The sequence below is a fragment of the Drosophila virilis genome, chromosome 2 (genome assembly GCF_030788295.1).
Source record: "Drosophila virilis strain 15010-1051.87 chromosome 2, Dvir_AGI_RSII-ME, whole genome shotgun sequence".
In the NCBI taxonomy this organism is placed as follows: domain Eukaryota; kingdom Metazoa; phylum Arthropoda; class Insecta; order Diptera; family Drosophilidae; genus Drosophila; species Drosophila virilis.
Genome location: NC_091544.1, coordinates 29,108,189 through 29,132,340, shown reverse-complemented (window position 1 = coordinate 29,132,340; position 24,152 = coordinate 29,108,189). Strand labels below are relative to the sequence as shown.

The following is a 24,152-nucleotide window of genomic DNA, read 5'->3' as shown; positions in this document are numbered from 1 at the left end:
TTGTTGACTTTTCTAATGCAATTATTTTTTCAAGCGAAAAAAACCTAAAATTTAAAAAACGTAGCGAAATATATAAATTATTAAAATTATAAACTTTTAAAAACTATTGATGTTGAAGCAATTTGCTTTCGAGTCACGCTCGATAGTTTTGTGTGAATGTCATTTTTGTTAGTTGTGCAACCCTATCGCCGTTATAACGTAACGAATGTTTACTGGGTAACATTCACATACATTTAATGACAACACGGCAGATTGGTTGCAGGTTGTATTTTTCGACTGATTTAATGAAAATGAATTAAATTGCAAGTTCTCAATAAGACAATACAAAAAACCAAAAACAAAAACGGCACCGCAAACACCTGTGTAACTAAGCGACCGTCCGTGCGGCACGTTAACGTAGCAGGAAGCGGTACGTGCGGGTCATTTGCACGAAAAGTTGCCGCCGACGCTGCAGAGAAATTCTTTAAGCGTTTAGCAACAGAGCCAGCTGGAGTGGGGCCAGAGCTTAGCCCAACGATAATACCACGTATGCAAACAATTACTACAAAAACTTAGTGTGTGTGCGTATGTGTGTGATAACAACTAGAATGTGTGCCGTTTTTTTATTGTTTCGGTTTTTTAGGCCAACGCACGTTATTGACATTTGCCGCTACAATGATACCGTTAACGCACAAGGATCGCAGCAACTTTGGCTATCGCCTGAAGGAGAAACTGAACAGCTGGAAGCGCCTCATCTTCTCCGATCGCAACTCGCGCAACTTGTTTCTATTTTTGCTGCTCAATCTGAGTTTCGCCTTCGTCGAGCTCTTCTATGGCATCTTGACAAACAGCTTGGGTGAGCTTAACGCACAGCATGTGCACATTATCTATCTTCTCCAAATCTGAGACAATAACTTAAATTTACTTATTTGCAGGTTTGATCTCGGACTCCTTCCACATGTTCTTCGACTGCACGGGTCTGTTAGCTGGCCTTGCTGCCTCCGTCATTACGAAATGGAAGGCCAATGATAAGTTCTCCTATGGTTATGTGCGCGCTGAGGTGCTCGCGGGCTTTGTGAACAGCTTGTTTCTGCTCTTTATTGCTTTCTTCATACTCTCCGAGGGAGTGGAGCGCCTAATAGAGCCGCCAGAGGTTAAGCACGAGCGTTTATTTGTGGTATCTGTGTTGGGCCTGCTTGTGAACCTCGTGGGCATTTATGCCTTTAATCATGGCGGTCATGGACACTCGCACGGGGGCGGCGGCGGCGGCGGACATGGACACTCCCACGGTGGCTCCAGTCATGGTCATTCCCACAGCCACAACGATCACAACAATCTTAATCATCAGGCCATCTCCTTAGACAATGGTAAGTTGTATTGGCATCATGTTAACAAGGTTCTTATTTTCCTGCTGGTTACAGGTCACGGGCACTCGCATGATCACGGCAGCCACGGGCACTCGCATGATCTTGGCAGTGGCAGCAACTCCCAGATCATGCGTGGCGTCTTTCTTCACATACTGGCCGATACATTGGGCTCGGTGGGCGTCATTATTTCGGCTGTGCTCATGCAAATGTTTGGCTGGATGATAGCGGATCCAATTTGCTCCATATTCATAGCGCTACTAATTGCGCTCAGCGTGCTTAGTTTGATTAAAGAGTCCATACTGATACTGATGCAGCGCCAGCCCTCGGCCTTGGATCGTTCCCTGCTGCAGTGCTATCAAAAGGTGACCGGCCTGGCCGGCGTCTATTCGGTGCAGGAGCCGCACTTTTGGACGCTCTGCTCGGATGTATATGTGGGTGCCATCAAGCTGGAAGTGTCTAAGAATGTCGATCCCACGTATGTGGTAACGCATACGCGCATGATCTTTGAGGCGGTGGGCGTGAAACAGATATATATACAGCTCGACTATGTGTGATGAGCGGCGCTCCACCTGTCGATTATCTATATATACATATATATATATATATATATATATATGTGTGTGTATATATGAATGATTACTATGTATATTGAGCAGCGTGTGTTGTGTGTGTATGTATTGTAGTACGATGATAATTATGTGCTTTTTTTACCTAAATTTTAGTTTCTTAGTCTGAGTGCGCTATAAAAACAAAAACAAACAACCCAGAGCTGTAAAGTGTAAACGAAAGTTGTACGAATAATTTCGGAAACTTTGTTAATTTATTTTTTTAACATGTTGAATCGACTCATTCCAATCTTATCAGAAGCGAAACAAAGTGAACGTAGTGCAACAATGCAGCAACTGCTGTTTATATATAAACTTAGTATAATTGTAATATATAAGTACCAAACTTATGCATTCAAAATAGTATATGCAATTAATTAGTCTTCTTCTTTTTAAATTCGAAAGATCAAACCCAGAAACAAACCCACATACCATAAACATTTGATGAAATTTGACTGAAAACACAATTTCCATTTAAATGGATACGCTTGCAAGAGCCAGTTTTTGCTGCATAAATATCTAAACGAAATAAAATAGAATTTGTTAATCGCGTTTTTATACACACAAAAAAAATTAATGGTATATTTAAATGATTGGTTAGCTCTATTTTCAAAATGCCAACAGAAGGTATTTTAGATGTTGTTATTATATTAAAGCTAATTTGTTGTTATATCTATTAACAAATTGGTTGAAGTTGATAATCGCAATTGAATATCAAAAACTACCAAATTTTCAAATGGACATCTTATTCACAAGCGTTACCGTCCTATATTTGAATTTCCTTTGCCGTCGTTCACACCTACGCATTGTAAAGCGGTTCATAGGCAGCGCACACTGTACACAAGCGTACACGCGATCTAACAGTTATGCACGTGCCTCTGTATGTATGTGTGCGCATGTAAATATTCTATTTGCGAGTGCGAATGTGTGCGACACCTCGGAAGACAGGGCACACTTATACACACATTCACAGATATCTGCTTAAATAGGTTTATGTATAGCAGACAAACGGTATACAGCTAATTGAGGTTATATTGAATGCAACAAACCGTACAAAATGTAGGACAATTTTATTCACAGTGGTGCATAAATGCTAAAAGAGTAGGATTGACGTACATGCGTGTATTGCGCATGACAGAAATTGTAGACAACCATTCGTATATATCATTGTCAAAGGTCAATAACATTTCGCTTGTCGAAAATCTCCAGACCTTGGCTGAGTCATGGCTCAAGGAGAGAGGGGCTGCAAAAAAAAATACCGGTGAAAGCAAACCTTCGTAAGTCGGCAGCTGCAATATCTTAATTGCGCCTACCTGAAGCATCTGGGAAAAAAGGTTGTTACAATAAACATCTTTTGAAATTGCAGTTTGTGTATATGGTTTCCGTTTAATGTTTTTTTTTTTTATTACATACAAATGTTCTTACTTTTTTTTCAGAATATCATGTTCTTTTGACAATCCGTATTCAAAACGTTAACGAAAGCATACAAAATTGCGTTGTTGCTATAAAAATATTAAATTACGCTGTTTTCAATTACAATAGTTTTTACCATAATTTAGTTATTTTTAGCTACTTTGTGAGTGTGGCTCCTGGTGGACTTGTTCTTCCCGGTTCGTCTCATGCTACAACTACAAATTTTGCTCATACAATTAACAGTTATATTCATTGATACTAAATAATATTGCGAAATCAAATTGCAAATTTGGACCTTGTCTAAACATAAACATAAATTTCGTCGAACTGTTGCCAAAAATTAGGAAAAACTGTAACTAATAAAATCCGTTAGAAATATGTAATAGGTATGCGTGAGTATGTGTGTCTGCTATCTGTCTGCATATTTGGGTGTGTGTATGTACAGTGGTGGCTTTGCTGCTGTTCCTGCATTAGGCTATGCTTATTGTTACTGTTGCCGCAAGTCAGCAAATCGAGACATACACAGAGGCGAAGTTTGATCTTAGCACTTCTCCTCCTCAAGACCATGCTTGAAGAACATAAAAACTGGAACGCTCTCGCCATTGATATCACGATATTCACACATGGCTACCATGCCATCGACGTCCATGGACTCGCCCGTGAAGAATTGCAGTTCCTTGAAACGGCCCAGAATGTCTTTCATGGCTTTGTTCATGTTGGTCTTGAACACGTCGACCTGGTCGGGTGACTTCTCCTGTAGCTTTTCCAGCACCTTCTTCATGTAATCCTTCAGGTAGAGAGTGTAGGATTTCTTGTCTCCAAAGGCGAACGATTCCTGCAGACGATGATTCAAAACCACATCGACACCAGTTTCAACACAGGCGTCTGTGCCCTCGTCCTGTTCTTCGGCCGATGGGTTAAAACCCTCAATAGAAATATCACCCTGGGAGCGGCTGACTAATTTTCCATAGACTTCGTAGATAACCTCGTCGACCAGCTTCATTTTGTAGGTGTCTGCGAACATCTCGTCACCGGTAATGATATCCTTGTAGATTTTCATTTTGGCGTTTGTTTTTTAATAGATGCGAGCTAAAATATCTTGCAATATTGCAATTAACAATGCACCGAACCGGGACCACAACTGCCACGCGCTGCAACAGAAAAAGAAGGAACGAGAAAAAAAAAATGGCGAATTGTGTTAACTTAACATTTTGCTCATCTGTTAATAACAGTGAGCACCAATATTCTCTATCGAAAAACAGTTAAATTGTATTGTTTAGTTCGGTCTCCTATTTAATACAGTTCACGAAAACAAAAAAGGTTCAAATGAGTCACGACACTTTCTAAATATAATTAGTTGGATATTCTGCATAAAAATTAATTAATTAGAAATTAAAACTTGCCTGACAGTACCAAACGAGTAAATTCTTCGAGATGAGCGATATTTGTGGAAATATTTCCCCACCAAATTTGGATATGATAGTTCTTAACTACCTATTAAACCTTTTCAGGTGTATGTTTAAATCAACTGATACAAGAAACCGACTCGATTGCTTCTTTTTTATTCGCGCCACCTAATATAAACAATAAGCGAGTTTCCTTTTAGAAAAGATAAATAATAAAACAAAAGAAATTAAATCGATTCATCGTAAACTGCCATAGGTAGGAAACATTAATCGATAAGCCTTAGGCGGAGAGTATCGCAGGCGATTCCCTCAAATGGAAGTGACGTTGGAGAAGAAACTGCAAGGATTTCAATTGGTAGCGCAGGAAAAGGTGTGTGCAACAACTAATTCAATAGCTAAGAAGTAGAAATTGTTGTGTGGCCGCTGTAGTTGCAGGCCATACTATGTTCCATACCGGGAAAAAAGGAGCTCATCTTGGAGCCAGAACTGATTAAGCCGCTGGAACATGTGTGCACAGCCTCCTGGCTCAAGTGAGTGAATTCCTGAGGAGTATTTAACAGCTGTGATTAACGGAACATCTCTACTAGGTTGAAAGGCATCCAGCGCATTTACAAGCATGATGCGAAACAACGTCTGCCCCGCGCCGCCGATCTGGTGCATATTTACATGATACGAAGTCTACTGGGCCCATATCAAACGCTGCTGCGTCAGTTGCAGCCGGTGGCCACAAACGAGCCCAGTGAGTCAACGGACTTGGCATTGCGTATGTTTCATATTATTTGCGTGCCCAACTGCTATGCATATTTTCATGCGCTGCTAGAACAGGCGGGACTGTGGGGTGTGGTACAGCTGCACCATTATAACTGGGATTTCATATACCTAGATCAAGGTGTGCTCAGTCTAGAGTTACCTAATGTGAGTACGAGGTAGCAAGAACATAAGTAACATAATGCACCTACCATAAATTCTAAATTCTGACTAGCAGCATATTAATTCTCAGCACCGCTCTCTTCCCCTATCGCTCGTTGACACAGCTCTACGAAGGTCTCTATCTGCAAGGCAATAGCTCTGTGCTGCCTGCTGTGGCAACGAGCCTTCGGCTGCTGCAAATGATTTGCGGGAAGCCTACTGTGACGATCACATTCGGCAACCACTCGGCGCAACTGCTGCAGTTGATGAAGGCTCTCGGAAAGGTACCGCAGCCCCAAAATCCACCAGACTTTGGTGCCTGGCTAATTATTGACAGAGACAAGGACTATACCTCGACATTGCTAACACCCGCAATTTATGCCGGTCTGCTGTTGGAGGTGTTTCAGCTGCGGGCTGGCGAAATTATCATAGACAATGCCAATAACAAGATACGCAATCAAAAGGTGCAACTTCTCCAAGGCAAAACTAGCCCTCCTCCAAACGCAGTCAAGCCCAGTTGTATACGCCTGAACTCAGATTGTGATGAGATTTATGGCGATAATCGTTATAAACATTTCGCGCAGGCAAGCAGCTTGGTACGCGCTCAGGTGAAAGCTTTGGGTCTGGAGCTGCAGAAACTTAACGACATGCAGCTAGAGGAAATGCATGATTACGTGGCACGCAAGCTGCCCAAACTCACGGAGCTGAAGGCCAAAGTGTTGCGCCATCTAAATGCTTCCGAGATTGTCATACAAATGCTGGGCAATTTTCGCCGGCTTCAAACTCTTGAAGAGGACATTCTTAACAACGTATCACGCAAGCGTCTACTCACCGAGATCGATGAGCTCCTGACCACGGACGGACAACGTTATAATACGCTACGCCTGCTCTGCTTGCTGCACTTGTGCGCAGGCGTTGCGCCTGAGGAACTGCAGAGCTTTGCCCGCAATTATTGCAACATGTTTGGGCATCGGGAGCTGTGCGTGTTTCAGCAGCTCGCGCAGGCCGGCTTGTTGCCGGTGCTCGTTCCAGAGCGCAAATCATCGGCCAAGCTGTTATCCAATTTGCCGCTGCCCAAATTCCAGCAAACCGAATTTCAGGCCAATGCTAACCGCCTCAAGTTGTTGACATCCTGCGCAGATGTGGAGCAACCTGCTTGTGGCAGCTCTAGTGGCCATCCTGCGATAAAATCTTGCCCCAGCTTTGTGTTCAATGGTATGTACATACCGCTGGCGGCGCAGCTTTGCTCCATGCTTCTCAATGTCAACAGCGCCGAGCAGTTGGCCGCCAAATTGGCAATGATCGAGGGTCTGCAGCTGCATGTGGGCGCAGAGTCTAATACGCCCAAAGCCTATGCGGCGCAGTTAAAAATGGCGTCAACAGAGACAACCGATGTTTTTCCGCTGCGACTGCGCAACTTGTTTGTGTTTGTGGTGGGCGGCGCCAATTATGCAGAGATTGCAGCCTGTGATTTTGTGGCAAAACTGACGGGTGCCAAAATAACTGTTGCCTCAGATACACTACTAGCTGGAAGCGATCTTATCGCTGCTGCCTTTAATAGCTGAGTATACATCAATCAAAATTGACAAGTTTATATTTTTGTAATAAAACGTTAATTTTAAAATTGCACTAATTTCCCTGTATGAAATTATTTGGAATGCCAATAGGCAAGTCTATAGATTTACTACGGGCTGATCACATTTGTTCAATAGTCTGGAAACTGGATCTGTTTTAGTTTTATAATCGGCTTCAAATATTTTCATTGTGGAGGATTTATTCCTACATAACGTTTTTCCTCCATATTTGGTATATTTTTTGCAGTTATTGGTACAAAGTGCAAATAGGTTAAACAAAAGTGTGACCATTTTTTGTTTCCAGTGGATAGGATATTTTGTATTTCAGTTAACGAACTTTTATATATAACGGTGCTTAGATTTATTTATTTCGATTTAATGCTCTAACGATTGCCTCCCGTCATGCCGGGCACACGATACAGAAACTCGCCATCATCATCGTAATAGGCATCCTCTACGCGATATGTGGCTCCTTGACGGTATAATTTGCGTGGTATAACAATACGATCCTTCACTTTGCTCATCTCATATTTACGCTGGTCCGCAACGCTCATCACAATTTCTGTGTGTTCGAATTTTTGCACAAAACTAGGCAACACGCCCGTACCGCTTGGATTGGGCAACTGTTGTTCCAGATGTTGCTGTTGCTGGGGCACTAGCTGGGACTCTTTTAACTCCTGCAAGCGCATTTTTCGCTTGTTTTTAACCTTGTCCAGTAAATAGGTTTCATCCTCAGTCGCCGAAGGAACCATGCTCCGCTCTTCTGGTCGCTGGGCAGGCATTTCTGTTGTCAGCTGCTTGTTGCCTTCATTGCCCAGTAAGGCACGAAACTCGGTTCTTTGGGGTACGGGTAGCTCTGGTCGCGTTGGCCACTGCTCTGGCGTGGACTGTTGCAGGTCTTGCCGCTGACGCTGTGCGAACTTTTGCAGGTGATGCAAAAACTGTGGAGGTACACCCGCACATTTTCCAGCGTGCAATTCGGTCCAGTTTTGCATGACGCTGGCATCGTGGGAGCGTATGCGTTCCACACTATGTGGCCGCCACTTGGAACGTAACACCTTCTGTACAATTGCCGGTGTTGCCGGAAAACTCTCAGCCAGTCGCTCAACGCTCCATTCGTCCGGATCTCGTTCGTGCAGCAGACGCATTTGCTCCTTTTCCGCGTACAGCAACAAATTTGGCAATTTGGCATCGCGAAAATATTTGTGCTTGATCATGAACTGGCGTACACGATCGCGTTGCTGTTGCTGTTGGGCCTCGTGTTGGCGATGTGTTTGATGAATGAACATAAAATCCGCTTCCATGTCGGCATAATCTTCACTCGCGTCGGCACTCTTTTGCTGCAAATCCTGCAGTTGATAGCCAATGCCAGGATTGGCACGGCGGGGAACTCGACCCAGAAGTCCCCAATGTGCCGTGTGCAGGCTTCTTATGATGAGGCGTGCACTCATTTTAACGTTATTATAGTTTCGTTGTTACCGCAAGCTATTGTGGATAGACAGAAAGAACAGCGGCATTCCTGCAATTGAAATAGTTACGATTTACCTAAAGTTATCGATTAACAGCTGCTATTTTTCTACCCGATTGACCGATAGCCGGTTTCGTATTTTAGGTATTTTTTAATGCTTCGTCGAACAGCGCGTTATTTTGCGAAAGAGTTGTTGACAATCGCTTAAGTACGTTTAAAATCTGAAAAATAAACAAAAAGGAGCATGTCTACACCGAATAACGAAGCCGGCGCGGGCAATTTAATGGACGAATTTGAGGAAGCTTTTCAGGCCTGTTTGCTGTCGCTAACAAAACAGGAACCCAACTCCGGCACCAATAAGGAGGAAATCGAGCTGGATGTGCAAAAAACAACAAATCGTTTTATTGATGTGGCACGCCAAATGGAAGCATTCTTTCTGCAAAAACGATTTCTTGTTTCCACGCTGAAACCCTATATGCTCATAAAGGATGAGAATCAAGATCTCAGCATTGAAATACAGCGCAAAGAAGCGTTGCTGCAAAAACACTATAATCGTCTGGAAGAGTGGAAGGCCTGTTTATCGGACATACAGCAAGGGCACAATCGTCCCACGCCGCCCATGATGCCAGGGCCATGCCCTACGGGCATGCAGCCTATGGGCGGCCCCGGACCGAGACCCGGCTTAATGAGCGGCATGCCACCGGGCGGAATGCCGTCCGTAGGTCAACTGCCTGCAGGACAACAGCATTTACTGCAGGCGCAGCAAATGCAGCAGCTGCGCATGATGGGCAAACTGCCGCCCAAGTGATTATCTATTATAGCATGTAAAATAAAGCATAAGTTGTACAACTTTTAATAAACGAAACCCTTATATATAAGCAAGGAAGTTGTCTTTTGACTACACTGCGTTCATCGCATGTAATAAATCTATATGTTGAAGATTTGCAGTTATATCAAGAATTTTTTTACAATTGAGGCAAGTTTGCATAGTGACAGTAGGCTGTTTGTACTGTAACACGGGAACAGAGTGGTAGATGTCTTTTCGGGTTAAATATAGAACAAGTGCCCCATGTAAGGTTTCTTTTGTTTATATCATAACAAAAATACGTATGTGTCGTATTCGTATTCGTATTCTGTGCCATTTATTGTTTGTTATTTTGCTGCGTGTGTAGTTAAATTTTGTAGACCTTAGTAAAGATCGCGTTTAATAGCTATTATATCTATGTATATATAACTCATTATATGTTTGCACGCTAATGTGTGTTTGTGTGAGTGTGTATTGGTATCAATATCTAATATAATTCTAAATGTATTAGGACAGTTTTAAACTTAATTCAGAGATAGAAACTATATAAACTTATGCTTGGGCTATTTTCATGAATGTATGAAAACAAAGCTATTTGTTTTGTTTCCAATGAAAATAAAAGCGTCAATTAACTAACATTCAATTGAAAAAAAAATAAAACACATATGTAATGTTGAATGAGGCAACATGCCAAGTAATCGCAATCCCAATTCTGCCTCTCTCTAGCGTGAGTCGCTATGTGCGCATAAGTTCATCTTCTTATACATAAATAGATCCGATCTAGTCAATCTCGTATACCTTGTCCGCCTCAAAGCCGGGCGGATTGGCATTGGGGGGCGGAACAGCGCCACCAGGTGCCTGTCCAGTGCCTTGATTGTAGCCCGCCGCTGATGGGTTTTGATTGGCATAAAGCAAGGGATTCATGTACAAGCCGCTGGGATGCACAATGTGCGTGTGCAGCTGCAACAGATCCTTGTACATGGTGGGATCCCCGTTGTTCATTTCATTGTATAATTGCTGTAGATAGCTGGGCACCAGTTGTATGACCTGGTTCTGTGTTAACTCCGGATGATCTTTCGATATTTTCATGTTGAGCAACTGCAACAGAATATCCGAACGGAAACCAAAGATCTTGTTAGACGTAACGCTGCCAGAGGCATTGCCAAATTGACTGGCCATCTGTGCCCCGAAGGCGTTGCGATCATAACTCATGTACTGAGACGCCTGCACAGCGCGCGTCTTCTCTGCCTCGTATTCGGCCCAGGCAGATTTGCGCTCCTCCTCAGTTAGATTCTCGTGCTCCTCCTGCTCCAGCAGCGAATCATGCTCGTGATATTTGAATATCAGCTTTTCATGCTCCGTCAACAGTTCGGCAAACAGCCGATCCTTGGGCAGCAGCGGCATCTCGCGCTCAACGGTCGGCTTGAGCTCATATGTGTACAGTTCCATTAGATCAGTTTGATTATAATGCCTAGAGATCTGTTGCTCATCAATAACACGCTTGGCCGTTGCCTGCTTGGCCACCTGACGCTCATAAACCTTCTGCTCCATGGTGCCCATGGCAATGAGTCGATAGATGTAACATGGTTTCACCTGACCAAACCGATAAACACGAAAGATGCTCTGCGTATCGTGCGAGGGATTCCACGACACATCAAAGATGACCACACGATTAGCGGCCACAAGATTTATGCCCAAGCCACCAGCGCGTGTCGAGATTAGAAAGAGTCGGGCCCGTAAATTACTGGCGTTATTGAATTTCTTGCACATGGATTCACGCTGCTCCACGCTGCAGGAGCCATCCAAGCGAAAGTAATCCTCGCCGGGTGTCCAGCAGCCCTTGAAGTTGCCCACGTCACCTATACCGTAGGACAAAAAAGAAAACATTATGAAAATACATAACATATATGAACATTATTTAATGGAAATAGTAATTTATACCATTTGGATAAAGCACAGTGCGACTCACCTTCAAATTCATATCCCTTGGTATTGCTATCCACCAAAGACAGAAAATGCTCTATGACATCCAAGGACTGTAGGGATTGCGAGAAGACAAGCAATTTGTCACCAATGGCCTCGCACTGTTGCAGTAAGCGGAGCAGGATTAGCAGCTTGGGGGAATGATTAACATTGTTCAGCTCTCTCTCCTCAACGAAGGGCTTCCACCATTCAGAGGGATCATCCTTCTGCGCAGATGCACCGCCTCCCATTAGCTCCACATCCGAATCGCTGTCCACCAATCCAGACCGTACACCGTTGCGCGTCTTGCGACTCTTTCCTTTACTGCCGCCTGCGGCATCTGTATTGACAAGGGTCAAACTGGCGTCCGATTTAAACGATTCAGCACTGTCCGATGAATTGGAAACAGCTTCCTCCTCCTCGGAATCATCACATATAAAACCCTCCATTTCATCGGAATCATCGTTGCTCAGCAAACGTTTTGCAATAACATTGTCGCTGTTCACGCGCAGATTCATCGGATGTGTCCAGATGCGACGCAAGTCCTGAAAGTCTTGAAAAAGTCGTGCACCCTTGCCGCAAATATCAGAGCTGCCCTGGTCCCGATGCGTGGTCATATAATAACCATATAGCTGCTGCTGTAGCTCAGAAAGTGTCGTATAAACGACATACTCATGCTTTGGAGGCAAATACGGCGCCAGCACTGAGTAATCCCGACGCTGTATACAGCCCTCGAGCAGCTTGTGAAGAATGTGCGAGCGATGCTTCATCAGACGCAAATCACGCTCCGTAGAGTCCGTGTATTGACCATTGCTAATCGGATTAACAAAGCGATTCATATACTCTTTATATGTGCCCAATAAATTTGGCTTCACAAACTGAATCATACAATAGTCTAAGAAAAAAACATAAAAATAGATTAATATTTAATTATGTTGTTGATTTAACCATGACGATATTTGGTTAAGGCATCCCTCAGACGCAATTGCAATGAGCAATAACTGATTGCAAACAGCTTGAGATTTAATTTAGCCAAGGTCTTTACGATCTGATTTTTAAAGCTAAAGGCAATATTATCTCCGCCTTTCTTCAAGCTTGGATAAAATCAAGTGTCATTGTGCATTTACTTACATTCTTTGAGATTATTTTGGAGCGGCGTGCCAGTGAGTACAATGCGACGCTTGGTGCGCATACGTGTGACCGCCTTGCTAATGGATGTCTTCTCGTTCTTCAGCAGATGACCCTCATCGCAGACAACCAGATCTGGGCCTGGCTCGACAAGCGCATGCTGCAGCTGCTCACGCTGCTTCTTACGCAAGCCCTTAGCCTTTTCATTGGCCAAAATGCGATACATATCGTAGCCCAGTATGCAGACGCCGCCCTCTTCGTACCATTCGTTAAGCTTGAAGATGCGCGTTGGTTTGTCCTTGTAGCGTGAAATGTCATAGACCTCAATGTCGCGACGATGGGCAAATGCCATCCAGTGAACAAACTCGCGAGCCCAGTTATTTACGGTGCTCAGTGGCGAGATGACCAGCACACGCTCCACGCCGGTGCGCCGAGTGTTTGTGAGCAGCGTGTGAGAGAGTGTAACCACTTGCAGCGTTTTGCCCAGGCCCATGCAATGGGCCAGTATACAGCCAGAGCCGGGCTTTTGTTCGCTTTCCTTGAGCGTCTCGAAGCATGCATCCCACATGAATTTAACGCCCGCCACCTGATGAGGCTTTAGCTTCTTAAGCAGACCCTTGTCTACCTGGAGCAGTGCCTTCTTTGAATCCTCGTCAAAGTCTAGTATCAATTCACTAATTTCAATGCTTTCCGACTTCTCAAATATGCGATTGTAGAGCTTTTGACGCTCCTCGATACGTTTGCGGCGATCCTCCTCCTCTTTGGCTGCCTCCTTGGTGGTCATATCCAAATCTTTAGTCTTGATTATTTTGCGTATATGCTTGCGCTTGTTCTTGTTCTTCTCGTCGTCACCGTCATCGCTATCGCCACTGGAATTCTTTTTGATGCGTCGTCGTTTCTTTTTCTTTTTGTCCTCGGGCTCAAAATCAGATGAGTCCTGTGCAGAGCCGGCATCCTTCTTGCTTCCAAAATTGCGACGCTTCCGTTGTGGCATCACCTCACTGGCACTGCTCTGAGCATCCTCACCATCCTCAGCGTCGGAATCAGAGTTCTCTTGCTTTTCCTGTTCCGATTCCGCTGGCTCATCAGCTTCCTTGTAATCGGAGTCGTTATCGCTGCCAGTTTTATCGCGCCGATTGCGCTTCGAGGTGCTCGCCTGCTCCAATTCCGAATCAGTGCTCATCTTGCGCTTTGACTGCACTTGCTTGGCAGCTACTTCGCGTCCTGCTTCTGCTGCCGATGCTGTGGGCAGCTTTAGACGCTTTAGGCGCACTACGCAACGACGTAGCTTGTGTGTGGGCTCCTCGTTTGTTGCGCTGTCGCTGTCAATTAGCAGCTTTGAGAGTAAGCTCTGTTTAGTTGGCTGCTTCTTGGGGCGTCCTTTGCTTTGCTCCGACGATGAGGAGTTTATGCGTGAATCGCGTTTGGATTTTTTTTGCACAACAATCTCTTCTTCGTCAGTTGACTCCTCGTCGTCGCTGAGTTCAATAATGGAAACGTTTTTGTTGCGACTTTTGCGCGGTGGCAGTACAGAGGCTGGCCTTAAATTTGTTTTTGCCTTAACGTTGGCGGCGTTTCTTGTGGACCTGGTGCCGGGGCTGCTGTTATTGCTCTTGTTGTTTGGCTGTGCCAGCAGTTTCTCCAGAGGCACAATACTTATTTTGAATGCTGGCTTGTCGTCTGTAACAGTTTGATCGTCCGAGCCGACCGCTTCGTTTAGTGAATTGATTGCTGCAGTTGTAGCTGTTGCGTTTCCGTTAATGCCATTACTTTTGCTGCCTGTTTTGTTCGCTTCAATAGTTGTTTTTGTTGAGTTCTCGTTGTCATTGTTGCTTGTGTCTGGTTGCTCCGTTTTTATACTTTTGACATTTTGCTCGCCGCTGTTGCCGCTTTTGTTGCTGCTATTGTTGCTGTCGTCGCCGTCCAGTGGATTGATCAAAGTTGCAACAAATGTCTCCCGAGGGTCCGACTTTTCCTCTCCCATAGGTAACAGCGTGTAGGAGCTTCTTTGCGCCGCGTCTCAATTTCAAACAAAGCTAAAACATTAAACAAAAAAAAGTAAACACACAAAATTTAGTACATTTAGTTTGTTGCAATTTTCATCATTTTAGTTTAATTTGCTGATCTGCTGTTCGACGCGCGTTCGCTTTCGGCGTTTTTGTTGCGCCCTGCTTCTTCTTTCACAATTATGCTTTTTTTTTTGCAAATGCTCTAGTTGTGCCTTTATGTGGCTCGATTGGTTGCGGACTTTAAGAAAACTATTTGTTTGCAAAATGAAAATACACACATAATGTTTAATTATAAGCGATCGACATTTAAACAATTTTAAATGGTTAATTTTTCAACATTCCACCGCCGCGCTTTTTGGCACAGACGCGCACAGTACCGCACACACACACATGTATACACACACACACACATGCAAATGCGCCACTCACCTATTGCGATTTTTCACTTGCTTTTTGCATTTCGCACTGCTCTTGCAGTGTACTCACTGCACATTTATAAATTATTTATAAATAAATTTATTAAATCAAAATGAATTACATATATTTAAAGTAATGCAACAGCAGCGTACTGCCAACGCCGCCGCTAAAAATTTTATTTGCTGGTATACACAGCACACAAGCACACAGATGTTGATAATGGCAAGGGCAACTCTAGCGCCGACACTAGAGGTGAGTAATACTCGTGTAACTATTATTTATTCACCCTGTGACATGATAGCTGAGGGATCACAGTTTACATTAATTAAGCGGCTGATTGGGAAGAAACGAATTATTATTTAAGCGAATTATTTTACAAATTAAAATATGGGCTAGCCCAATGTAACATATAATGTAGTTTACCAGTCACATTGTTGTCATTATAATTTAAAACTATAATATTGCTTATATTTCCTTCATTTCGATCGTTTTTGCGGACATGCATACGTAAATTATAAGCTACTAATAAGGTTTACATTACAACTAGAAGTTTAAGTCGCAACGAATGTTGCTTAATTTAAAATTTTGCTTTAATTTACTTAATTGAATTTACACGTAGTCAGCTGTTTTTCGTATAGCGTTGCCATACCTCAGTTTAAATGTTAGGCGCTGCCAACACGTGCCGAAAATACGAAGCAAAGAAAAACACCAAAAAACGCAGAGAAAACATGCTACCAGCCGAAGAAGCAAAAGCAATAAAAAAGAGGAAAACAAGCAGCAAATATGTTTGATATAACGAGGCAGCGGAAGAGACAAAAATTATAAATTAGTGTAGAGAAAAAATTTGCCCAGTGTGCGAAGAGAAGCAAAGCTGCATTCATTAATTGAGTAAAAACGACAAAAACCTCAAGTATCTATGAGCAATAACAACAGCAACAATATCAGCAGCAGCAGCATGCCATACCCGGAATCCGAGGAAGAGGAGGAGGAGCTCAGCGGGTCTTACAACATCAATGACAATGGGGGCCAGTTAAGCGATTGCAGTAGCAGCAACAGCAGCGCTACCAGTAGCAGTGGAAAAACGGCAAGCAGCTCTAGCAGCAACTCCAGCGATGAGGACGATGACGACGACGATGAAGAGGACGCTACGGACCAGGACACGCGTACCGATTCAGAATCGGATGATGGCACCACCACGCAATCCGATGAGCTCGAACTAGCTCAGCTCAGCGAGCGGCACATATTTCGATTGCCCCGCGGCCTCTGCGAGAATGCGAGCGTCTTTCATGAATTCTTTTCCGTGGAGACCTGGCAAATGCTGCCCAACAATATGCAGGCGCAACTGCAGCCGTTGCTGCCTAGCTATGCGGCTCTGCTAGGGCCTTCTCAGGCGGCAGCGGAACAGCAGCGCACGCTGCTGCAACTCTTCAATGGCGGACTGCAGCGCTTTGGGCAGTCGCCACTGCTGCGATTACAGCGCCAGTTGGAGGAGGGCAGTCTGCGGCCTGATGTTTTGCAGCTGCGTCTGAGCATTGAGCGTTCGCAGCGACGTGAGCGTCGCTTCCAACAAGCCGAACGTCTTAGTCGCTTGGCCAAGGAGCTGTTTCTTTCCCGCGAGCAAATGCTGCAGCAGGTATATACAATGGCGCCGCCGCCAGATGGTGACACATTCAAGGCGCAGCCCTGCCCACGTAAACGGAAAACGCCGACACTTCACAGAGAGAACAAATTCTGTGTGGATCGTGCACGCAAACGCTACTGCCTGGAGCTCGTGCAGCTGGCACGCGATCTGCAGCTACAGCCCGGCGACATCAGTGCCGACGAGCAGGATGAGGAGGCTGCACAGATCGCCATAATTGACGAGGAGCGACAGTTGAAAACGGAAACAATTTCGCGTCCATCAAATGCGGCGGACAAGAAATGCATTTACAGTACCTTCTTCAAGCGCCGCCCAGGCCTGGATGATGAACAGGTGCTGCGGAGGATGCAGTCAGATAAGATACAGCCGCTCAACGAGAAAAACTTTAAGAAATACCTACGCGACTACAAGCGACGGAAACTGCAGCAACCGGTGAGTAAAGCATTTTACCAGCTGTCGCGAATTAGATATGGGTGCGTGTCACGATTTTCAAATGCGAGTAGCGTTATCCAAGAAGAGGCACGACTTAACTGCAAATGCAGCAAACAAGAGATATATGAGATATTGAAACGATGGTCAAAAAATTGCAATTGTTTTCTTTAGTGTGATTGTATTCAAATAAGAATCAATGCCTACTTTAAGCGATGCGTTTTTTGTATTTGTTTTATAATAATATATAATATTGCTAATTCGAAATTCGAATTCGATTCCCAGCATTTCTACGATTTTAAACGGTTTCAAATAACTGTTAGCGCTTTACTTATTCTGCAAAAAAAATTAACTTAATGTAATAATCATTATTATTTTATGAAGCTGTTTGAACGCAATCGTCTTATATAATCTAAGTCTTTTAGACATCGGTTGAAATTCTTGAATTTTTCCGCACTCAACTGTTATCGATAAATGAGATATTAATCAAATATATCGGCAGGATATTCAATCCTGGCTTTTTGCCTTCCGAAAACGATATATTGTACAACCCTGAGCCCCTGCAGAAGAGCCTTTTGTTTACATAAAATATGATATATTTCCGTTCATAATTACTAGAATCAACAGAAAATATCATGAGAGTAAAACAAATCTATTTGGTTTCAGCAATTGCCGGACTTTGACACCGCTGACATACGACTGCGTGATATTTGCACACGCGCCCAGTTTGTGGGCAGCTTTAAGCCAGGACGCAAGCCGAAGGCACTAACAGCGCGTTTCAATCAGCAGGTCAATGAGCCGCCAGCGCTGGTGCCCATTGGTGGCAAGGCCAAACAAACGGAGCAGGCCGCCGAATTGCTCACCGATGATCCGCAACATCTGTACGGCCGCGCTGCTCTGGAACCCGACGAGGAGGAGCTACAGCAGGAATTGCAGGAGGAGCAGACGGATCAGTCAATGCAACAAATGTCGAAGACATTTGCGACTGCAGCTGCAGTTGGCCTCGCACAACAGTTGCCCAAACTAGAGCCCATTGCGTCGCGTACTTTGTTTAGCAGCTCACCCCGGGCATTGGTCAAAGCTGGCGCTCATATCACCGGCAGCCCCACAAGGGATGCAGCAACAACTGGCACGCCACGTGCACACACTTGTTATTTTTCACTGTTGCGCGACTTGTTCGTGTCCACGCCACAGCATCGTTTGACCTATCAGGAGCTGCAGTCGCAACTGCACAAGTGGCGCACGGAAAGCTGTACTGGTGGAGCACCGGACTGGCTACGCCAGCTGCCCAACGATTGGACGCAGCTGCTGCAATCGGCTGTTAACTTCTTGTCCGGTGACTTTGTCACGCTGCCGGCAGAATATGTGCCCTACATAGAGCATAAGACCCAGCTAAACATTTATCAGTGGATTGGCGCTGGACGAGACTCGGATGCGCGTCTGCAAACGATTTGCCAATTTTGGCTGCAGCGACGCAAGGAAGACACAACTGTGCAACAGTTGCCGCTGCAACAGATGCAGGCACCGCAACAATTAAGTCCCGTTGCGGTGCTAGATGTGACGCCCACACCGCCGCCACGCTGTCCCACCAGTTGGGCGGTACGTGTGGCCACGCAAGCGGAGATGATGGAATTTCAGCGGCAGGAGCGTCTGCGCTTCGAGCAGCCGCATCGTCCTTTCACATATCGCATGCACGGCTATGAGAGCGTTGTGGGTCCGGTCAAGGGCATCTATACGCAGAGTTTGGCCTTGAATAAGGCACGCGGACATGCCGTCATGGTGGACGACAGGCCGCCGTATGTGACCATATTGACGCTGGTGCGTGATGCCACCGCACGGCTTCCGAACGGCGAGGGAACTCGCTCAGAGATATCCGAGCTGTTGAAATGCTCGCAGTTTATTAATCGCCAGGCGGCGGAGAACGTGTTGCAAACGATTGTGAGCGGTGCACTAGATCGCATGCATGGCGGCCTGGATCCATGTGTCCGCTATGATGCGCGCCGTAAGATCTGGATCTATTTGCATCGCAATCGCAGCGAGGCGGACTTTGAGCGTATGCATCGCCAGAACCAAACTATGGTCAAGCAGAAACAGCAGCAGCGCAAGCACCCTAAGCCAAAGAAGGATGACGCAATGGACACGGCACAGGAGCTGCCCGCATTGGTGACAGCTACTGCAACAACACCAGCACCAGCAACGGGCTCAACAAGTGCTCAATCACCAGCCGTAGGTGCTGTGTTGATCAAAAAGCAGCATCAGCAATCAACGCTGCCAATGCAGGCGAAATGTCCGCCGGTGCCGCCCCTCAAGTATCATATACCGCCGGGTGGCACGCCCGCCGGACACGTTACTGGAACGACCGGAGCCGTGCCGACCCAGCAGCTAGCGACTGCACAAAAATCTCTGCTTAAGGCCACGCAGCGTAGCGGCGTTGTGACTCTACTTGAAAGATCGCCCACAGCGACAGGCGCTGGCACCGTGCAGCTACTGAAAACACCGCCCAAAATGCCGCAGCAGCAGCAGCAGCAAGCGGGGCTCAACTGCAGTCCCACGCGCAATACTACGCCCATACTGGTGTCCACGCCGAGCGGCCTGCAAACAGTGCATGTGGCTGCCACGCCCAGCAAAAAGCTGGCCATCAAAAAAACGATTGTCATCAATACGCCCGCACAGACGCCAGCACCGGGCGCAGCAGCAGCTGGTAGCTTTATTGTACCATTGGAACAGCAGAAACAGCAGCAGCACCAGCCGAACAAAGCATCGCCCGCACGCCCGCAAATGCCTAAGAATATTATACGCCTGATGCCCGCCGGTGGAGCAGGCTCAGTTGGCAGCAAGCCGTCAGTTGTACAGCTGCCAGCTAGTCCGGCTGCAGCCAAACCCACGGCGCCTGTCCAAATACTTGGACCTCGAATGCTTGCACAGACCACAGTGCGTCCTTTGCAGCAAAAGATTGGCGCTGTCTCCATTGTCAGCAATAAGCCGACGATCACGGGCAGCGCCAGTCCGATTGCCAATGCCACAGCCAGCGGCACGGGTACCATTGTCAAGATGTCTCCCCAGGCATTTGCCACGCTGCAGCAGCAGCAGCTGAAGCAGAAGGCCGCAATTGCTGCACAAACTCAACAGCAGCATCAGCAGCAACAGCAACAGCCGCAACCACAGCAGCGAATACTCGTGGGTAAGTGCATAACTTATGCCCATTTCTAAAAACACCTGATACTTAAAATGTAATGCGCTATGGGGGAAATATATATATGCAGACTGAACCTTCTACTGAAGTTACTTTATGTCCTCACAAAACCATCATGTTGGTTTTATGTGCGAATGCATTTAAAGTATCAGCTTTGTATTTTTCATAAAATTATGCTCATATTTTCCGCTCTGTTTTTTTTTTTATATGCAGGTAACACGGCAATTTCGTCGAACAAAAACATTGTGTTCCAGGCGCTGCCAAAGGCGGCACCCAAAATACTCAGTACCATGGCTGGGCAGGCCAAGCCGCTGGCCACCGCGAATCTCTCGCCGCAGCAGCAGCGCATTGTATTGCAGAGCTTTAAGCAGCCGGTGGCGTCAGCAGCTGGGGCATCGCAGACAACAACGCGAATCATACGCACGACCGCTGCGGCAGCAACAACATCCGGTGGCACGGCCACAGCAACACAAGGCAGTCACATATTGACTTTGGAGAGCCTGCTGCAAAAACAGAACGCTGGAAAGCTCATACAGCTGGCTACAAGCACAGCCGGTGGCAATGTCATTACACTGGCACCCACCGGTCAAGCCCAACAGCAGCAGCAGCAAGTGACCACGACCAAGCAGCTTCCGACAACGGCGCGCATTGTGACGGCCGGATCTATGGTGCCGAAGATTATTGGCAAGACAACTGTTGTGCCCGGCAAACCGCTGCTGCTGCATGCCAAGACTCTTAAATTGGGCGGCAATACAGGAGTCAGTACACAAACACCCACAGCCACAACGCTGACGAGCGGCGCCATGAAGACGGCGCAAAACATTGTAATTGGCGGGCAGACGGTGAAGCTACAGGGAGCGGTAAGCACGTGGAATTGTAATCGTCAAGAAGCATCTATAAAACCATATACCCATTGCAGACCATTCCATCGCGCAATGCGTCCGGCGCACCCATGCAGACGGTCATCATGGGCAACCAATTGTTGCGCCTCGCCACTAGCAGCAGTGCCAGCGTGAACAACACCGTGACCAGCAGCAATAGCCTGGCCAGCACGTCCAGCGGCATTGCGAGTGCGCCTAAAACGTTGCTTATTGGCGCTGGTGCGGGACAAACGCTGCGTCTGGGCAAAAATGTGCTGCTCGCTGCCAGCAGTGGGAGTGGCAATGTGAACACCACAACAACAATGGCAACAACTAATGCAACACCCGCCAACAATCTCGTATTTGCTGTTCAAAACAACGGAGGCCAGTTGTTCTTTACGCCCGGACTGCAAGGCGTCAATCTAAAGCCGTTGTCCAGCTTGAAAGTGATACCCATGGGCACGGCGACAACAGCCGTTGGCGCCGGCAGCGGCGTCAAACTGAGTAATGTGACGACGGCAACTGTTGATGCGGTGGCTGGCAAAACATTAAACACCAAACTGTTACCCGCAGCTGTGCTAAAGACGGCGAGCGGGGGGCAGGGAAATTAAGTGGAGCACACATATGGCAGAGGCTTGTTAAAACTATGTTGTTTTCATATTCAGTTGTTTGGATTTAACTTTTATCATTTATATATATCTATATATAGTAGTTTACACATGTAATTTACGATTTTTAAGCAAAAAGTTGAACACAAATTTTGCTTCGTATAATATGAGAATTGAAAAGTTGGGCAATGCACAGCTTCATTAAACCTATTATGTTTATTTTGAAGAAAAAGACCTACACAGCTGTACATTAATATAATAACAGACAGACAAAAAATATTTATAATAAAAGTTCAGCAGCTGCTTTAATTTAGCAACATACTTTCCTCGAACACTGTATCGCATCAACGACGCAGCCGCAACACAAAATGATGAAGCCTATGTTTCCTAGGAAATTATCTGCTAATGTATACAAATTTAAGAAAAACTAAATGAACTATTGTATATAAACAATGACATGACAATGGCTATGTGTGAGTGTGCGTGTGTATTTACTATCCAGTTATGGCCGTTCTTTCAGCTGCTTGAGGAGCATTACGAACATCGCTTATCCATCAGAATGGCGCCTTAGTGTGCTGTTTTAGATGTCGGTTAAGTTTAATTTTTAAATCGAATTTTTTGCCGCAAATACTACATTCGCACAGTGACTTGGTGTGGCTCGGATTGCTGGAATGTTGGCTCCTATTGGTATCATCTTGTATTGTATTTGTTGTGCTTGCAGTAGTCTCGTTGTTAGAACTTAGTTCCAAAAAGTTTGATTGACCGATGCTTGACACAATTGGCAGTAGCTGTTCCAGTTCGACTGCCGATTCCGCTACCGTTGGTTGTTCTTCGGGTGGCGTTCGGTGTGTGGTCAGCACATGCATTTGCAGCTCATTGGCATCGTCAAATGTGTGCTCGCAGAAGGCGCACTGTATCAAATCAGTTTGTGCCGTGGTAGGCGTTTCTATTGTTTGCATTGATCCCAGCTTGCGCGCCAATTCCTCCTCATGTTCTTCGGTGACAAACTTTTTAATATTATTAGCCACGAAAATAATTGAATACACTTACCCTCAATATGTCGATTGAGATGAGCTTGCAGCTGCCGGTGCTTCATAGCTGGTGGTTGAAAAACAACATATGACACTAATAGGAAGCGAAATAGTTAATTGCATACAACTTACTCTTGCCACAAAAATCACATTTGGAGCGCGTATGCACCGCTAGCTTGTGCTCTTTAAGCGTATCTTTGGAGTTACAGAAGAAGCCACAGATGGGACATTTGAGATGCTTTTGTAGTTTGTGCCATTTCATGTGAAACCTCAGACGTGATTCGTGTGCATTGGCAAACTTCTTGCCACATATATGGCACTCGCAATCCTTGAGCATATGTATGCGACTCATGTGCTCGTTGTGCTGTTCCTTGCTGACTGAAGCATGTCCGCATAGCTTGCAGTAGACGCCAGGCTCCTCGATTGGCGCTGGTAGCGTGACCAATGCTTCGCCGTTATCATCATCTTCATAGGTGAACTTAATAATATCATCATCGTCATCTTGACTTTCATTCGGCTGAGGCGATCGCTCGAACAGGGTGGAGCTAAAACCATTTGCCGCGGCTAGCTCCTCAGGCTTTACTTGTGCAAAGGTGGCCTCCTCGTGCAGATGATTAGCCAAAGGCGTTGCTGGCTGATATTGTGTCTCTGGTGGCACACGAGCCGTGTGCTCCTCTTTGATAGGTACATGTGGTATATCGAGGGGAGCACAGACGCGTCTGCTGCCATCCTCTTCGCCCTCTTCTTCGTCCGTGTCGAGATAAATGAAGCCACAATATTTCTCTGTCTCACTTGGCGGATCTATTTCCTTTTTAATCACAACCCCATTGTGCGCACGCTTACAATCGAGCTCATCAAACTGTTCCTGTGTCTCCAGGCAGCTGCGCTTAAAGTTCAGCACCTTTTTGAACTCTCCAATGCACGCAATGCACATGTACTGAGGCCGCCCGTCGTTTCTGTCCACCTGTAATAGGAGTTCATTTTAATTGTCGCCTAACAAACTACGTTTATAGCTACTTCAAGTTTCCAGGCTTTCATTTGCTCCACTATTTCCTGCATGGTGCCATTGAAAATGTCGCCGGCGCCGTTTGTAAATATCGGCTGTATGATTGCATGGTTAGAAATGAAATAAATGCCGCATGTTCGGCACGGCTCAATAACGTCATCATCCCCGAAAGTATTTAGATCTGTGCAATCCATGCCGATTCAGTTGTTTTTTGGTCAATTGCATCCAGTTAGGTCATTAATACGAGTCCACAAAATCTACCAAAGTAAATGCACAAAGCTTCGTTTATTGTATATAATATGACAGTTTGCTGTATGCTCAAAAATATCACAAATTCATATCCA

The 24,152-nt window shown here is 45.5% G+C and overlaps 8 protein-coding genes across 14 annotated transcripts; 4 read left to right on the top strand and 4 right to left on the bottom strand.

Annotated features, from left to right (window-relative positions):
* Positions 1-223: 223 nt before the first annotated feature.
* Positions 224-3,691, top strand: ZnT86D (zinc transporter 86D). 4 transcript variants are annotated; one of them, XM_002056284.4, is made up of 4 exons: positions 224-526; positions 623-835; positions 915-1,346; positions 1,401-3,691. In XM_002056284.4, exons 2-4 carry the CDS (start codon positions 655-657, stop codon positions 1,898-1,900), a joined length of 1,113 nt encoding a protein of 370 aa, XP_002056320.1. In that variant the 5' UTR covers positions 224-526; positions 623-654; the 3' UTR covers positions 1,901-3,691. The 4 variants fall into 4 exon arrangements, with proteins under 4 accessions (XP_002056320.1, XP_032289655.1, XP_015025855.1 ...); XM_032433764.2 differs by having other exon boundaries at positions 224-560; XM_015170369.3 differs by having other exon boundaries at positions 224-564.
* Positions 3,312-4,535, bottom strand: Tctp (translationally controlled tumor protein). The gene has a single exon (XM_002056283.4). The coding sequence runs from the start codon at positions 4,422-4,424 to the stop codon at positions 3,906-3,908; it is 519 nt and encodes a 172-aa protein (XP_002056319.1). The 5' UTR covers positions 4,425-4,535; the 3' UTR covers positions 3,312-3,905.
* A 454-nt stretch (positions 4,536-4,989) lies between these two features.
* Vps33B (vacuolar protein sorting 33B) lies at positions 4,990-7,312 on the top strand. 2 transcript variants are annotated; one of them, XM_002056282.4, is made up of 4 exons: positions 4,990-5,140; positions 5,200-5,300; positions 5,358-5,685; positions 5,805-7,312. In XM_002056282.4, the coding sequence occupies exons 1-4, from the start codon at positions 5,084-5,086 to the stop codon at positions 7,242-7,244; spliced, it is 1,926 nt and encodes a 641-aa protein (XP_002056318.1). In that variant the 5' UTR covers positions 4,990-5,083; the 3' UTR covers positions 7,245-7,312. The 2 variants fall into 2 exon arrangements, with proteins under 2 accessions (XP_002056318.1, XP_032289652.1); XM_032433761.2 differs by lacking the exon at positions 5,200-5,300 and having other exon boundaries at positions 5,093-5,140.
* Positions 7,313-7,627: 315 nt separating this feature from the next.
* On the bottom strand, positions 7,628-8,781 carry LOC6632617 (neugrin). Its single transcript, XM_002056281.4, has one exon. It carries the CDS (start codon positions 8,702-8,704, stop codon positions 7,637-7,639), a length of 1,068 nt encoding a protein of 355 aa, XP_002056317.1. The 5' UTR covers positions 8,705-8,781; the 3' UTR covers positions 7,628-7,636.
* Positions 8,782-8,869: 88 nt separating this feature from the next.
* MED28 (mediator complex subunit 28) lies at positions 8,870-9,603 on the top strand. The gene has a single exon (XM_002056280.4). The coding sequence runs from the start codon at positions 8,966-8,968 to the stop codon at positions 9,527-9,529; it is 564 nt and encodes a 187-aa protein (XP_002056316.1). The 5' UTR covers positions 8,870-8,965; the 3' UTR covers positions 9,530-9,603.
* A 237-nt stretch (positions 9,604-9,840) lies between these two features.
* XNP (ATRX chromatin remodeler XNP) lies at positions 9,841-15,273 on the bottom strand. Of its 2 annotated transcripts, none has more exons than XM_015170611.3 (4): positions 15,055-15,273; positions 12,620-14,652; positions 11,496-12,383; positions 9,841-11,385 (listed from the first exon to the last, which is right to left on the bottom strand). In XM_015170611.3, exons 2-4 carry the CDS (start codon positions 14,598-14,600, stop codon positions 10,307-10,309), a joined length of 3,948 nt encoding a protein of 1,315 aa, XP_015026097.1. In that variant the 5' UTR covers positions 14,601-14,652; positions 15,055-15,273; the 3' UTR covers positions 9,841-10,306. The 2 variants fall into 2 exon arrangements, with proteins under 2 accessions (XP_015026097.1, XP_070063502.1); XM_070207401.1 differs by lacking the exon at positions 15,055-15,273 and adding an exon at positions 14,904-14,982.
* A 278-nt stretch (positions 15,274-15,551) lies between these two features.
* Positions 15,552-22,092, top strand: LOC6632614 (nuclear factor related to kappa-B-binding protein). Of its 2 annotated transcripts, XM_015170370.3 has the most exons (5): positions 15,552-15,930; positions 15,991-17,113; positions 17,777-20,291; positions 20,517-21,163; positions 21,223-22,092. In XM_015170370.3, the coding sequence occupies exons 2-5, from the start codon at positions 15,998-16,000 to the stop codon at positions 21,772-21,774; spliced, it is 4,830 nt and encodes a 1,609-aa protein (XP_015025856.1). In that variant the 5' UTR covers positions 15,552-15,930; positions 15,991-15,997; the 3' UTR covers positions 21,775-22,092. The 2 variants fall into 2 exon arrangements, with proteins under 2 accessions (XP_015025856.1, XP_002056314.1); XM_002056278.4 differs by having other exon boundaries at positions 15,552-17,113.
* E(var)3-9 (Enhancer of variegation 3-9) lies at positions 21,969-24,116 on the bottom strand. Its single transcript, XM_002056277.4, has 4 exons — positions 23,820-24,116; positions 22,935-23,766; positions 22,822-22,869; positions 21,969-22,765 (listed from the first exon to the last, which is right to left on the bottom strand). Exons 1-4 carry the CDS (start codon positions 24,000-24,002, stop codon positions 22,326-22,328), a joined length of 1,503 nt encoding a protein of 500 aa, XP_002056313.1. The 5' UTR covers positions 24,003-24,116; the 3' UTR covers positions 21,969-22,325.
* Between the last annotated feature and the right edge of the window lie 36 nt (positions 24,117-24,152).

What these genes read in the sequence shown, in the direction of transcription:
- ZnT86D (XM_002056284.4), top strand. Translation starts at nt 655, where the DNA reads ATGATACCGTTAACGCACAAGGATCGCAGCAACTTTGGCTATCGCCTG. An exon ending in CATCTTGACAAACAGCTTGG is followed by an intron (nt 836 to 914) that starts GTGAGCTTAACG and finishes ACTTATTTGCAG; the next exon opens with GTTTGATCTCGGACTCCTTC. An exon ending in GGCCATCTCCTTAGACAATG is followed by an intron (nt 1,347 to 1,400) that starts GTAAGTTGTATT and finishes TGCTGGTTACAG; the next exon opens with GTCACGGGCACTCGCATGAT.
- Tctp (XM_002056283.4), bottom strand. Translation starts at nt 4,424, where the DNA reads ATGAAAATCTACAAGGATATCATTACCGGTGACGAGATGTTCGCAGAC.
- Vps33B (XM_002056282.4), top strand. Translation starts at nt 5,084, where the DNA reads ATGGAAGTGACGTTGGAGAAGAAACTGCAAGGATTTCAATTGGTAGCG. An exon ending in AATTGGTAGCGCAGGAAAAG is followed by an intron (nt 5,141 to 5,199) that starts GTGTGTGCAACA and finishes TGGCCGCTGTAG; the next exon opens with TTGCAGGCCATACTATGTTC. An exon ending in TGCACAGCCTCCTGGCTCAA is followed by an intron (nt 5,301 to 5,357) that starts GTGAGTGAATTC and finishes CATCTCTACTAG; the next exon opens with GTTGAAAGGCATCCAGCGCA.
- LOC6632617 (XM_002056281.4), bottom strand. Translation starts at nt 8,704, where the DNA reads ATGAGTGCACGCCTCATCATAAGAAGCCTGCACACGGCACATTGGGGA.
- MED28 (XM_002056280.4), top strand. Translation starts at nt 8,966, where the DNA reads ATGTCTACACCGAATAACGAAGCCGGCGCGGGCAATTTAATGGACGAA.
- XNP (XM_015170611.3), bottom strand. Translation starts at nt 14,600, where the DNA reads ATGGGAGAGGAAAAGTCGGACCCTCGGGAGACATTTGTTGCAACTTTG. An exon ending in CCAAAATAATCTCAAAGAAT is followed by an intron (nt 12,384 to 12,619) that starts GTAAGTAAATGC and finishes TTTTTTTCTTAG; the next exon opens with ACTATTGTATGATTCAGTTT. An exon ending in CAAGGGATATGAATTTGAAG is followed by an intron (nt 11,386 to 11,495) that starts GTGAGTCGCACT and finishes CCTACGGTATAG; the next exon opens with GTGACGTGGGCAACTTCAAG.
- LOC6632614 (XM_002056278.4), top strand. Translation starts at nt 15,959, where the DNA reads ATGAGCAATAACAACAGCAACAATATCAGCAGCAGCAGCATGCCATAC. An exon ending in GACGGAAACTGCAGCAACCG is followed by an intron (nt 17,114 to 17,776) that starts GTGAGTAAAGCA and finishes ATTTGGTTTCAG; the next exon opens with CAATTGCCGGACTTTGACAC. An exon ending in ACAGCAGCGAATACTCGTGG is followed by an intron (nt 20,292 to 20,516) that starts GTAAGTGCATAA and finishes TTTTATATGCAG; the next exon opens with GTAACACGGCAATTTCGTCG.